Here is a 15,303-nt window from a genome sequence, read left to right on the forward strand (position 1 = left end):
GTGACCCCTGTGATCCGCACGTGACTCCGCTTTTACAACTGCAGCCGCTGAAGGTCGGAAATCAGCTCAAAATTTCCAGAAATGAAAAAGAAAAAAAAGAAAAGTAAACGCACGTAGTTCTGTTCCAAAAAAAAAAAAAAAAAAACAACAACTTTTTATTGACAGCAATACATATATGTAGTTTGTATTCAGATGTTGCAAATATTTCAGGTAAAAAAACAAAACATAAATACACTTAAATATAATTAGAAATAACTTAAATTGTAACAAAAGAACTATTTCACTTGTGGCAAAAAAAAAAAAAAAACCAGCTGGTATAAGAAACACTAAATACACAGAATGTCTTCACTGGATGTGTAGCCCTTCCCTTTTTAAATTATGACAATAGCAACGTCAACATTAACAATTTGAATCAAATAAGTGAAATTGCAATAGGTCCAGTGTTTCAACAAGTGCTTTGTTTCTGCAGAGAGGTCGAGGCCTTGGTCCACTCAACAGCTCCATGTTCTGGTTTCTCCCCACTTTTCTGACTGGTCACAGAGGCTTTACCAAACAATACATGATATAATCCTTCTGTACAGTGTCCAGCTCCACATAGAAAAAGCACACACGCCTTTTTTTTATTTTTTATATATAATTTCCACCTCATCACGATACAAGAGCCTCGCCATCTCATCTCGGTTGCAAAGGCTGACAGACGCAACTCCAAACAGTCCGCTCCAAAGTGGAAATCCAACCCTCTGCTTTTTTCTTTTAAATACATCCCATGCAGGGTTTTTTTTTTGTCCCCCTCCAAATTGTGTCTTTTCCCCCATCAGCAGTGCTTTGGAATTTGATCTCTGGGTGGTAATAGGTGTTCATCAGGGTTCACACCACTCTTCCTGTGCAGATACAATTCCTTTCTGGACAGGTTCGTCTTGCGGCTAAAAGTTCATCTTTCGGGCAGGTTGATGATGGGTACCCACTGGTCCATACAGCGGCTCTCTCTGCAGAATCGGTTCAGTTTGCTCAAAGCCGGGTCCTTCCACGATGTGGAGTGAGGGCTCTGAAAATAGGGAGAGAGAGAGAGAGAGAGAATAAATCATCTGGAACCACAAATGTGTGTTTACACGGTTTACACATCCAAGTTTGTTTTTTAGTAATCTGTGCAAAGACTTGACTGAAATTCTCCAGAAGTCAGATGAGGGAGGAGTCATTTGCATGTTTCCCAAATGCACCAGAACAAGTACGGGCAAGTTCCCCTCTGAGTTTCACTCACGTGTGCTTCAAAATTTCCATTAAAAAAATCACAACATCACCAGATCCACTAGTCACCACGAAATCAGAAACAAGACTTACGGTGACAAGGACACAGTGCAGGTCCATAGGTTCTCCTCCGCTCTGTTTCCCACCTCCTCCTCCACCTCCTCCTCCTCCTCCTCCTCCTCCACCACCCAGGATTTCTGCCAGGCGTCGGGTGTTGTTGACTCTCAGGATGTTGATATCATTCTCGCAGCAGAAAGCCTGAATGAGGGTGAAGTGGATCTGCAGGGCGACGTCTTTGACGTCTTCGTCATCGGTAGCCAGGATGCACAAAACCACATTGTCGGGATCTCTGGAGAGAGAGAGAGAGAGAGAGAGAGAGAGAGAGGGGGAGGGAAGGACAAAAACAAACAACCGGTCTGTTAAGACGACGTTTTAAGACGTGTTATTATTTATCGCAGCGAGACCATCTCCACCAACGAGCAGACACATCCTGGTACTCACACGTTGAGGGACTTGGCCGCCTCGTAGACGCCGACCGTGATGCAGCCCTGTGGCAGCGCGGAGGTCAGGACTTCTTCCAAAGCTTTCGCCACCGTATCCATTCTGCAACACACACGCAGATCATCACGTTAACACCATTGCAACTGCAGCGGAAACACTTAGTTAGTTAGTTAGTTAGTTAGTTAGTAGGACTCCCGGCTAGCTAACCATCGTGTCGGGCACAACTGACAAGATGTGCGCGAGCTCGTTTTTTTTTCTTTTTTTTCCACATTAAAAAAAAAACTACGTGTAGAAAACATTCCTCTTAAAATCGCTTTGACCTCCTTCCCTCTGTGGGAGATTAAATGTTGAATATCTAAGCCTGTCATAATGAAGTTTCGTGAGTTGTATTCACCTGAAAGCAGCGCTGTTAGCTAAAGTAGTGATCAGGGGGGACCACGACGACAGTGTCTCGCGACCATTGTCCGCAGAAAGAGCAGTTAGATCAAACGTGAACATCTGCAGACAGCTGGAGACCCACGGAGAGACGACTTACACCCGAATAACGCGTGAAACCACCAGGATCGGGGGTTAAAAAAAAAACAGCGAACATGAACGCAGCTGCACACGCGTTTATAACAACACGAGCTCCCGATTACTAAAAACAACAACAACAACGTGTTCATGATCCATATGATTTATTAATTTTTTTTTACCTTTCTTGAGAATAATCCCCATTTAGTTCCTCAAATGTCATGTTGTACATAAAAATCCAAATCCCACTCAGAGCAACGAGTATAAAAAAAGTAGTGGGAGAGTTGTCCTGGTATCTTCTCGAAGTGACACGCTCTCTTTATTTTGTTATCTTTAGTCCACCGTGCTGCAACTGAGAGATAAATCTGGCAACTTCACATTAAAACAGTCCGCTGATCGTGATGCCGGTCGGGGAGGGAGGGAGGGAGGGAGGGGGTACATTTGCATAGCTGCGATCATTGGCGGTATGCTAATCATCCCGGGCCGGTCCGAGGAGAGGATTGGAGGGACACGGAGCCGCAGGCGTGTCTGTCTCCAGGACTGGTTACTACCGTAATTTGCGGAGCTGTCTTGCAAAAAAAAAAAAAAAAAAAAAAAGGGACACAAAAAAATAAAGATGCCTTCAGGAACCAACTCGCTTCTACCCTTGATAATAAAATAATAGTAAAATAAAAAAGACCCGTGCACGGCTGTAAAGTCAGGTGAACATCTAATGGCCACAAACCCGGCGGAACACATTCGAGTGCAGTACGTTTGCATGATGTCACTCAAAGTACGTGTTTAATTGAGTAATGAATGAGTATTTGGTTTCTGAACTCACCCTCGCTGCCGGACAGGACAGTCGTCGGGCCAACTGCATGGCAACGGGACGCTTCCTGGGAGAGCTGCGCTCTGATTGGTCCGCCGTGTAGCGTGCGAAAAAAAAACCCCACCGAAACCGCGCGCGAGATCCAGTGGACTGGCGCGAGGAGGAGGACGGGGCCAAACTCGGGCAAACTACTGACGGACACACCTGCGTTAGAAACCAGGTGGGTGTCATAGCAACGACGCTTCCACTAAAGCACCCATGTCTGACCTTTCTTTATTGCTGTCTTTAATTCAAATTTGAAATTAAATACTGAGCTGCAATTGATGTAACTGACTTTTTTTTTGCTCACTGGAGAAATGCACGTTAGGAGGAGGAAAGAAGAAATGCATAGAAATAGACATAAATAAAAAAAATCATGTTTATACCAACATGAGCAGCAACTACAAAGATCATCTCACTCAGAGGGACCAAGTATGTAGGCTTACTTTTTCTGTAATACTTTAACTTCATTTTGCTGCTCATACTTAAGTACTTTTAAATAAGTAGTTTTTTTTTTTTTTTTTTAATGCAGGTAATTGATCTGTAATGGAGTATTTTTTTACATTAGTATCGGTACTTTTACTTGTGTAAAGTATCTAAATAATTTTTTCGCTCTCAAAATGTACAAGTACTTATTTGTCTTGTTTGCATCAATACAGCTAGTTTTTCCACATGCATATTAACGTCTTGAATAGTTTTAAGTCATTTTACGTTTTGCAGATTTAAAGTAGTTTGAAATAATCATGGTTTACATGCACATGAATCTTTCAGCCTTTGAGTTGCATCTTGGCTTTAAGGTTCAACAGATGTTTACATGGAACTTAAGATAACTGGCTATTTGTATTCCTGATCATCTGTGTGCACTTGTGTTTTGATTATTCAGCACCCCAGCCACTCGTTTCTGCACAAATAGAGGATTATCAGAAACCTAGATAAGATGTTTGCATACCACAAATTCCCATTACTCCAGTGTACTCCAACTAACATACTCAGGGTTCTCCAGGACAGGATAAGGGCTTATCTGAGTTTCTGAAAGTTGCATATACCAAACACAAATCCAGTACAGCCTGCCAGTGCTGATACCAGTCACTGATATCTGCAAAATTGGGCCGTCAAATTAGCTTCAACAACAGTGCTCAGGTTCTCAAAGTGGAAAGATTCATCTGGAAAAGGACATTGAAATTACTGAAAGAAGTGAAAAAAAAAATGAAAAAAAGCCATAGAGTGGATGTTGTGGCATTGATTCCCAGCCGGGGGTAATTTTGCTTCCAAATTTGTCTACAAATAGTAATGATAAATAGTCAAAATTTCTCGCCAAACACGTATTGGACGTTAAATCAAGTAGTAGCTAAAAATCCGTGGATGAATGGTTTGAAATACTAAGCTGATAGTTATGGATAATGGTCAAAACAGTCAGCTAAGTATAATATATAAAAGTTGAGCTAAATGTGACAACTGCAGAAAAATAGTGAGCAAAAAGTAGGCCAGAAATAGTTTACATAACTAGAAGTAGGGTAAAGAGGTTAGATATTAAAAGTAAATTGCTGCAAAATCTGAAAGCAATGGATACATGTTGACATATATTGTTTAATCTAATAAATAATAAAACGCTTAGACCAAACCTACAGATTAACAATTCAACTGGCTGAACAATTATTTGAACAATATCCCCTTTTATGTAATTTTTTTTGGAATAACATCGAGTTTAAAGCGAGCTCAAATAAAACTATTTGGTCATTAGAGGTGGTGTGGATGAGGAGTTCCTGAGTCCATCTGACGGTTTCTGAGGTGGTACTCAGAGGAAAAAGGTTGGGTACCAGTGTGTTATGGGATGTTATACTGCCCCTTGGTGGCTACAGCCAAAACTCACTCAGGAACAGTCTGGCCGCACTCGTCAACAGTATGTCACTAATATTATACAGAGCATCATGCAAGACAGAAAGTCAGATATTGCTGAATTTCCATCTTTTGTTTGTGGAGAATATTTGTAGTTTGAGCGACTACAGAATAAACGACTCTGTTATCCTTCAGATCACTTCTGAAAACAGTTTTAATTACATGTTAAACATATCTTTGTATTAGTCTATAATAACTCTGGCTGCGTACATTTTACAAACTTACTTTTTTTTAACCTCATTTAATTTAACATTCACAAAAAAAAAAGACTGTCTGGTCTGTTCCAGGAGCTTCCAGTAGGAGGCAGCACCAGCATATACAACACACACTCTTCACATGACCCCTCACCTACAATATCTGCCCACCTATTGCAGATGATTTTTAATTGACTGTGTCCTACTTTACCACATTCAGTCCCTGGTATCATCTATATTTTTTAAAAGCAACATTTCATACATGAGTGTTAAATTGTCAGGTTTTTGATTTGATATAATTGAGTTGTCTCTGTTTGTTTTCCTTGTCAGATCCTGTTACAGCATATTAAATACCTTTCATAGATCAATAAGTAAGATGAAACCAGAAGAAGAAGTGACAAGTAGCCAACCCTATGGACGAATACTGTTTAGTGAAATAGAGAATCATTTATTAAAGGACTGTGGTAAAAAAAAAAGGTAAAAGATGATCTCTTTACTATTGTAAATAGAGTCTATTGTACTGTACTTAAAATAGCAATTAGAACTTATTCAAATTACTATACAACTTACACCATCATTTATTGGCCATATGTAGCTCTGCTGAAAATGTTGAGGGTTCACTTATATTTATATATTTTTACCAAACTTAACAGTCAATTTAATGAATAGGTTTAACATTTCTTAATTCCCCCTTGCTTCAATTACAACCATGCAACAATTATGAAAAAGAAAAACATAAACACCAACCCTTAAAGAAAAAGAAAAAAAAAAAATTCAACATGTGACCACATGTCACGTGATTATGCACACGTGTCTGGAAAACAATGGTTTTGAAAAAAAATTTCTAAAGTGTGATGCCCTTGTATATTCTCATGTGAAAATGTTTTAAAATATTTCACGTCATCTTATGTTACAACATGTGATAAACATGTCATGCATGTGATTGCGTGTCGCCCATGTGGAAAAACTTGGAAACTCTTGTTTTTTTTCCTGTGAGGGAAACGGCATCAATTTTAGCTGCGAGCTTCGCCCACACCGCCTCACTTGGCCCCCCGTCTGTGACGCCAAATCTGTGTTGTCACTTTGGTCCTGCTCTAGTGAATCTGAACATTGATTAACTTTTACAGCACACAGCTCCAATTAATGCTGGCTGAGTAGTATTGGCCATACTGGCTCACCAGTGTAAACTAAGTGCCCTTGTTAAGGTTATACTCTGGTGCTTTTGCTGCTGATGCAGTGTGTGCTGTATGAAAACCTTTTGGGCTTTCAAACATGTGGCAGCATTCTTGCAAAGTTTTACAAACTGCATCGCTGCTCAGTAGTCAGAGGCAATCAACAGGGACTCCTCGTAGACTGAGGTGTTGAAGATGATTTTGTAAGCCAATTAGCAACGGCTCCACAAAAGGAGATTTATGGATAAAAAGCTGTTAGAAAAAAACTAATATCAATATCTGTGGAAGATGTGATTAATTTCTAGTAGCATTTTTATGTCAAATCAATAGGTGATATATTTAATTTAAATTTGTCAAATTTTATATTTTGTTTAGTTTTTTTTTAAAATATATGTTTATCTAATATCAGATTGTTGCCTTCTTAAAGCGGCTTTATTCAGGTTTTAGACTTCGTCTGATCATTATAGGAAAATGGGACAAGGTGTGGTGCGTCTCAGCTTAAGATGCAACTGTACTGAACTCCCTGCAGCCCTTCTGCTGATATTTCAGCCAGTGAGCCTCATGGTCTACAACATAGTCCCTGAAGTTGAGACTTGCTAATCAGGAGCTACTTTGGGTCTATGATGAAGCCTGCAGATAATAAATCAAGTCTGAGGAAGAATTTTAAGCGCCCTCGGAGACAGTCTCATGTTCTGCATTACTAGCAGTGCACCAAAACGTCTATACCAGCATTTTAGTCCAGTGCAAAACAATCATACTAATACGTCTCAAACTAACATGCTGATCTTTTTTTAAGAGGGCCGTGTTGCTACTCATAGGGGAAACAGTTGCAGCAAGTCTTATTCCTCCAATCAGAAACTTGCTGAGGTGATGACAGTCAACATCTGCTGCTGCATGTAAAGAAAGGAAGTATGGAAGTATTTTTGTCTCTGGTTTTTACCTAGTTTAAATTATTGTTTTGTTGTCAGTGGTATCTTGAGTGTTTTTCAAGGTCACAGTGTCTAGCAACCACAAGATAACCTGTCATGTCTGAGAGGGTGGGGATGGCTGAGAAAAGTTCTTTCACCTGTCCTCAAGCTCAGCAGTCAGGTCGTATTTTTCAACATGTTAAGTTCAAAATATGCGCAATTCAATTATTTCATTGCTTATGATAAACAGAACAGGCAAATATATGATAAGACCACGAGAGGCTAACGATAAACAAAATAACTCCCAAAACATTATCAGGTATTGTTGTATTTGTTGTGTTGAGGGACAAAGCTGGCAGCTGTGTTTCCTCCAACAGGGCCACCTTTCTTTGCTGTGTTTCTCTCAAGACCATCAACCTCTAGGGTGGGTCCAAAATATCATGAAAATGTCATACTATAGTATATCGTCCAAAATATCATGGCAATTACATAAAGTATGGTATTAGCATAGTTTAGTAATAACTGTCTTTGTTCTCCATCTCTAAAGGAGCTGATCATGCTTTACACTGCAGCAGACCTGATGCAGGCATCAAAGAGGAGGCATGAACTACAGTTTATTCTTGATTACTAGTCCTTCAAAGCAGCTGAATGAATAAACCAATATGTCACAATAATGTTTAAAATGTGAGATATACACAACGTCCAAAACCAGAACAAAAGCTCTTCAGCTCTTATTTCTGGCATTTTTTTTAGGATATTGTACTAAAGAAGGAAAACAAGTTGGAACATCTTTCTTCTACTATTTAATATATCATTTTTAAATGCAAATTACTGGTTGATTGCAGCCTTGACTCTGGTGAAGACTATGACTTTTAGATAATGAAAGTCATAATCAACGTACTACTCTTGTTTGTTTATTTTGTGACCCCATGTTGTTTTCTATTTTACATGATTATTGTGTCTGGTTTTCATTTTGTGGATAGAAAATGTAACTCCTGGTGACTTACCATCTGGATTTTCATTTGAAATATATTTTTCCACCTTCGTACCACTTTTGCGACTCTGAATACATTTTAATATTTTTATTATAATAATGCATTCACCCAGTGCCTCCTCAACAGTGTTTTGTTAAATAAAAAATTGCCCCAATGCCTCGTATTGTATAATGTATAAATGTCTTTCTTCTAACACTGCTGAAGACTCAGTAATATACAACTGTATGCAAAAACACAGGTAACAACTGAATAATTTAATATTGTAGCAGTTTGTTCAACATTATTGAAAGTGGTTGAATTTATGTGTGCAAATAATGACGTGTAATTAAAATGAATAACTTGTGACATTATATTCACTATTGGTAAAATGTATAAAAGATAAGCGATGAGAGATAAATAACATCGTCAAATACAGGTAAAATCAGCTAAGGTGTGTATTGTTTACTCAAGACAATCTCAAGCTTTTACTGGCTGGTTGATTTCTTTCAGATGACAAAAATATTCTTCTGCTGTAACTGACTGTGGTGCAGTTCACTGATCTTTCCACCAGAGGGAGATAGATGCCAGATATTAGATCACTGAGTCAACTGTCCAATCCGGGCAGAAGCTGTGAGAAGACATCACCACATCATCGTCACTCATCTCAGATCAGCCTGATAACAGCATAGTAGTCAAGTATTTTGGTTGAAGGTGTATTCTAAACAGACGTCTTGCTGGATTAAGACTCTGCAAATCTCAGACTTCTTCTGACGCATGCACAGAAATTTAGAAATGTCAGTGGGTTCCCTCAAACAGTGGGAAAATATACAGTACTAATGTGTTGGAAATATCCTAACTTTGCTTTTAATTTAATTTAATTTAATTTAATTTAATTTAATTTAATTTAATTTAATTTAATTTAATTTCTCTGATAGGCTCTACTTTACAAACATGCACCTGTATTTCACAAACACACAGATATTCATGTTAATGTCAATGTATTTGATCTTTCACTGTAGCAGAGGGACAAAGGAGTACATCTGGTCAACATCTGCATCAATTCATAAAGTGTACCATGAAGTTATTTGAGAATAAGAGGTCACAGGTTATTAGTAATAAAATCCATGTCATCTTATTTGTTGTGAGGTGAAAAACTGTGGAAATCTGCTGTATGTAATTTGTCAAGGTAAAAGCATGGATTTATTGACTGGGCAAAAAAAAAAGTCCAACATATTTGCACTGGTTTTAATCTTAAAGTTTCAGTCACTCATGGTATCAATAAATCTGTGGCACCAGTCCAGGTCTCCATGTTCGTCAAAAATACTTTCAATGCAAAAGTTGTTCCACACTTTTTCTTCCTGTGCTGTAAAATGTGTCTCTGCTCTGTTGACCTTGACCATTTCAAATATTTCTGAGCACCTACAACACTAACCTCTCCACCAATAAAGAGTTGAAATATTATAAACCACAATAAAGATCCACCCGATAAACATAAAACTGAAGCCAACAGGGAGGAAAATGCTCATGTATCTGCCAGTCCGGCCCACCATTCATCAGGGGACATTTCCCAGAAATGTACTTTCTTTTGCAAATTTAACATGGACCCACCACTGGGAGAAAAATGGGACAAGGTGTGCAAACTGAAAGCCTTAAGACTGTGTGACAACCGTGATAAATGCAGCAGGCGCTGACACGGCAACAGAAAAAGACAAAAGATACCTTTGTCTTGTCACAATAATCCTAATCTGTTTGAAGATGGGGCCACATTAGAGAGAACGAGAGAGAGAGAGAGGGAGGGGGGGGGGGAAACACATACAGGAAGGGAAGCAGATTCCTGGTCAGCAGTGATAAATGTTGCTACATCACAAACATGGCTCAGTATGATGTTTCTCTCTAATGGCCTGATTGCTCAATTAATTCTGTGGCTGGTTCTGTGCCGGCCCCCTTTAATGTGGAAACAGCTATATTTTCTCCCAGATTAGTATAGATACAGGCTGACAGTCTGCACTGCTCAAGGTATTTGGGAGGTATAATTCATTCATAATGCCACAATGCGCCCCATCTATCATCTCAGGTTTTTCATCCGCTAACTTGCAGCTCGCTCCCTCCTCTCATTCCAGGCTCCTGGCTCTTCTGGGGCGGATGGTGGGTGGAGGTGGACGGAGGGGGGAGGGAGAGGGGGGGGGGGTAAACTCACCTCTGAATGATGTGTATGTGTTTGTGTGCATGCATATATGCGATTGAGCAATGTGGGAGTTGAGATATGAGAAGTGTTAAGACATGAAGTGTGTGTGTGTGTGTGTGTGTGTGTGTGTGTGTGTGTGTGTGTGTGTGTGTGTGTGTGTGTGTGTGTGTGTGTGTGTGTGTGTGTGTGTGTGTGTGTGTGTGTGTGTGTGTGTGTGCTTTCGGGGAGGTGTGGGCCGGTGGGGCATGCAAGGTTGTGAGGTCGGCAGCTTCCCCTCTCCTGATGAATTAGCTGGCATATGCAAGCGATGAATTACCAAGCAATGGGAGTCAATTATCCAAAGGGAAAAAAAAAAAGAAACATGGACTGTGTGCCTGTGGCCCCGGGGGCCCTTTTCCAATTCAGAGAGTGATTTTCCTAAAAATGTAGAGGGGAAGAGAAGAGAAGCAGCCTTGAAGGAGTGAGAGTGGGATGATGAGGGTCGGGGGAAAAAAAAAAAAAAGAGAATGAATGAAACTACAATATTAGTGTGTGTGTGTGTGTGTGTGTGTGTGTGTGTGTGTGTGTGTGTGTGTGTGTGTGTGTGTGTGTGTGTGTGTGTGTGTGTGTGTGTGTGTGTGTGTTCCCCACCATCCAACCCTCCTCACCTTTTCCCCTCCATCGTTCCTCCCTCTCTCTCTCTCTCTCCGATCAAATCCAGAAGGCAAAGTGCAGTGTGAAAATGCAAAAGGCTATTATCAGGCCTTCCGAGTACACAAATGCCACTTATGATGGATGAGTGTGGGATTTAGAAAGGCCTCCTGTCAAACACAGGCTATTTCCTCCTCTATAAGTGGCCCTCTCTTTTCCTCACTTGTCTCTTGTATCAAAACCATATCAGGCCCCCAGTTGAAAAAAGGCCTAAGTGGAAGACATTTGTAATTTACTGAAATGGGTGTACACGCACACACGCACACACACACACACACACACACACACACACACACACACACACACACACACACACACACACACACACACACACACACACACACACACACACACACACACACACACACACACACTCACGCACACACACACTGTATCCCCTGCTGTTTTTGCCATTTCATTTCTTACCTCTCTTGGAGGGGAAAGACGGAGCACTGCTGGTTTATAACGTTTCTGAGAACAAGAAAGGTGTAGTCGTCACATCAGTTGCAGAATCACATCACAGCGGTTGCTGCTTGTTAGTGTGTTTTAATGATTGACTTTAACGTGCAGCACCACCGAGGAAAGACAACACACACAGATGTTACTTCAGAGCGTCAGAGAGGGAAGATCTGCTTTCTGAAAAGAAAGCAAAGCGCACCAGTGACGAAAGAGAAATCCAGAGATTTCACTGAACTGCTGGGGAGACTCTATCTGATTATATCCACAGACACAAATCCAAATCACCAGAGGAACCTGTCCAAAGTGTTATCTTTCACACAGTTGCTTTTGATAGACCAATTTAATCACAATAGTTGGACATGCAGCGGAGCCAAATTGCCTTAAGAGCGTAAAAGAAAAGAGGATAATATAAGCTAAAAATGGGCAAGCACAGCCAAACGTCATTAACAGCTTTAAATCCTTAACTTCATGACTGCCAAACGGAAACAAAATACCATTAACAAAAGATTCTTAAGTTATAAGAATGAGTTCAGATGTGAGTTAAATCTTGGAAAGAGTTTCCACCAAGATGGGAAAGGGGGATATAAGAATAAAACAAAAGACACTTTGATTCAAAGGTTTAGCTGGCACGAAGATTGGCCTGTGCAAAGATTATTATGAGGGTAACACTTGAATTGAACCGCTGACACAAGTCCAGAAAATTCAAAGTCATGACATCACGTCCGGTTAGCCTCAGTTCCACTAACTTCTGTAAGGTGCAATTTCTCCTTTAGCATTTCTGTCTTTACTCTATTGTATTTCTGAATAAAAAGGATGTTGTTGAGCTCTACTTTTTAGATAAAGTGCCATCTTGCTCACTCTTAAAGTCATTTTCCCACCTTTTTACTTTGGTTTAATTATCTGGAGTTAAAAACGTGTACAGTGTTCAACGTCTCTGTCCTGCTGTTATCACGGACATCGTCTCAACCAGCCACGACCCACTGACTCCCTCATGGGCTGAATGTCAGGAAGGTTTTGGGGAAATGTTGTTTGTTAAAGGCTGTTAAAAAACACAAATATTGAGTTAAGGATGATATTAGACAGCTTAAAAAACAAGAGTCTATATCTATGAAAAGAGCCACATAAAGCTCAAAGGCTGGATCTCTAGTTACTGGTTACAAATGACAGGAAAGGATTTTTTTTTTTTTCCCTTGTCTGGATTAAAATCTTTAAATTGTGGTTTTACTTTTACTCTAAATCTACATTAACTGGTGGGGTTTAAAGAAAAAATAAAACAAACTGAGGCAGCTGGTAAATTAAAAGGGTTAGAGATGGTAAAATATCAGCTACCACTGATGACATTAATGTTTTGTTTCAGGGTATTTCAGAGACTTTACAATCTGAAGGGGAGTTTATAGCCTGTAATTACACACAAAGCTGTGGGCTTTTAAGACTGAGTCCTGGGTCGGGCCTTTCTATGTGGTGTTTGCATGTTCTCCCTGCGCCTGCATGGGTTCGGGTACTCCAGCTTCCTCCAGACATGTATGTCAGGTTAAATGGGTGATTCTACAAATTGTCCCTTAGGTGTTAGTGGTCTTTGTTTCTGTCTGTCTCTACGTGTTGGCCCTGTGATAGACTGGCACCCTGTCCAGGGTGGACACAGCTTTTGCCCAAAGTGAGCTGGGACAGGCTCCAGCCCCCCCGTGACCCTGTAGATGATGGATAACTGAACAGTTACATTTATAAATGTGATGTCAAAGAAATGAAAATATTCAGAACATTTTACAGAAATTTTGGTTTGTGGTTATTAATTTGAGATACATTTCATCTCCTGACTTCAGTATTTTTAATATGCTGGCCACAGTCCTGAAATGATCACATTATCATTATCAGACTGTGTGTGTGTATTCTGCGTTTCCTGATGTCTCATATTCAGACAGATGTCTCCTCCTCTACTCACACTGATTTCAGTCCAGCTTTTCTGACTACGTACTGCAGTGGTACATCTCTGCTACTCTCTCCAGTCACGGTTTTCCCATGGGACTATCAGCCCCGTCACTTCCTCTATTACCCCCTCACACACCCTTACATCCTCCTACACACACACACACACACACATCATCTCCCTCCCGCCCTGCGGCGACATGCGCTCCACAATGGAGAACAGAGTGGTTTGGGAAATGATGGCCATTTATAACTGCCTGACGCCGTATCCCACCACCTCACACTATACCGCGCGCACGCGCACACACACACACACACACACACACACACACACACACACACACACACACACACACACACACACACACACACACACACACACACACACACACACACACACACACACACACACACACATACACTCACACACTTGTATTGAGAGTTTGGCGCTCGGGTGGCAACAGAGAGATGAGAGACAAAGGGAGAACTGGATAATGTCGCAAACACATGAACACTTAACTGCACAGATGAACACTGCGCAAAAGTGTCACATCACATCCAGTTGGCCTCTTAGATATATATGTGTGTGTGTGTGTGTGTGTGTGTGTGTGAGGCCTGAAGGAGTGTGTGTGTGTGTGTGGTGTGTGTGCAAAATGAGGGAGTAATTTTAAAAGATAACATATAGTGAGTTACACACACACACACACACACACACACACACACACACACACACACACACACACACACACACACACACACACACACACACACACACACACACACACACACACACACACACACACACACACACACACATTGGGTGATTTGGATCTCCACTGATTTAAGCTTCTGGTTACCTTCTTAAACAGTTCATCCTCACCTCTTTCTTTGTTGCCATCACAAAATGAGCAATAACCCCTTTATTTTCCACAAACTGTGCCTCTGATTGGTTGACAGAATTAAGGGTACTCTGGGGAGGTGAAGTTTTACACCTCTAGACCTCTATAGAGCGATTTTTTAATGAAATCGGTTGCCAAAGGCATAACATTTTTGGGCTGTCCGTATGTTCTCCTCTTATGATCACAACATTTCAAGAACACCTTGTGGACATTTCTTAAAATTTGGCACAAACTTTCATTTTGATTCAAAGGTGGAACTGATTTTAGTGGTCAAAGGTGATTGTGACCTAAGACGTTTGTGGCCATAACTCAATAATTCATGTACTAATGATAACATAATATCACACTACTGCTAATAGGATCAAATGATGACTTGATGACATTTTCAAACCAAAAGATCAAAGGTCAACCTCACTGTGAGCAGAAGGGGAGATTGTGACCATATTTCACATTTGGTCAGATACTGAATTGGTGACACTGATCTTCGGTGTCCACTTTTAAACTGTGCTCTCAAATTGAAGACGTGCGTGAAGCATCAACGTTTTAGAATTTGTAGGTTATTTGCAGCAACAATTAATTTGAAGCATCATCTACTGTTGTGGCAACAACTTTCTGTTCAATCAGATTCAGATTTACCAGCCAAATTCCTTTAATATTCACTGAATATATATAACATGAGTCTGGACAGACATAAACGTAAACTGCTACTTGACTGGTTGGCGCAGGCACACAGCTGGGATATGGCAATTATAGTATTTAAAGAGTGGATTCACGAGTTATGTTAACAAGGATGGGACTCATTTGCTTGAATTAAAATAGTTTATCGAGCGCTTAACTAAAATGGTTTTGTAGCTTCTGGGTTTAGCTGAAGGTAACCTACTGAGTATGCTATCTCTG

The 15,303-nt window shown here is 40.4% G+C and overlaps 1 protein-coding gene across 1 annotated transcript; it reads right to left on the minus strand.

The window, feature by feature from the left end:
- Positions 1 to 145: 145 nt before the first annotated feature.
- On the minus strand, positions 146 to 2,631 carry gadd45aa (growth arrest and DNA-damage-inducible, alpha, a). The gene is made up of 4 exons (XM_069712586.1): positions 2,442 to 2,631; positions 1,747 to 1,848; positions 1,339 to 1,594; positions 146 to 1,045 (listed from the first exon to the last, which is right to left on the minus strand). The coding sequence occupies exons 1-4, from the start codon at positions 2,489 to 2,491 to the stop codon at positions 932 to 934; spliced, it is 522 nt and encodes a 173-aa protein (XP_069568687.1). The 5' UTR covers positions 2,492 to 2,631; the 3' UTR covers positions 146 to 931.
- Positions 2,632 to 15,303: the final 12,672 nt, after the last annotated feature.

The sequence above is a fragment of the Brachyistius frenatus genome, unplaced genomic scaffold (genome assembly GCF_029030835.1).
Source record: "Brachyistius frenatus isolate BFR_SWC_R1_liver_20210118 unplaced genomic scaffold, ASM2903083v1 Contig_110, whole genome shotgun sequence".
Taxonomy (NCBI): domain Eukaryota; kingdom Metazoa; phylum Chordata; class Actinopteri; family Embiotocidae; genus Brachyistius; species Brachyistius frenatus.

What these genes read in the sequence shown, in the direction of transcription:
- gadd45aa (XM_069712586.1), bottom strand. Translation starts at nt 2,491, where the DNA reads ATGTACAACATGACATTTGAGGAACTAAATGGGGATTATTCTCAAGAA. An exon ending in GGGGATTATTCTCAAGAAAG is followed by an intron (nt 1,849 to 2,441) that starts GTAAAAAAAAAT and finishes TGTGTGTTGCAG; the next exon opens with AATGGATACGGTGGCGAAAG. An exon ending in GCGGCCAAGTCCCTCAACGT is followed by an intron (nt 1,595 to 1,746) that starts GTGAGTACCAGG and finishes CTCTCTCTCCAG; the next exon opens with AGATCCCGACAATGTGGTTT.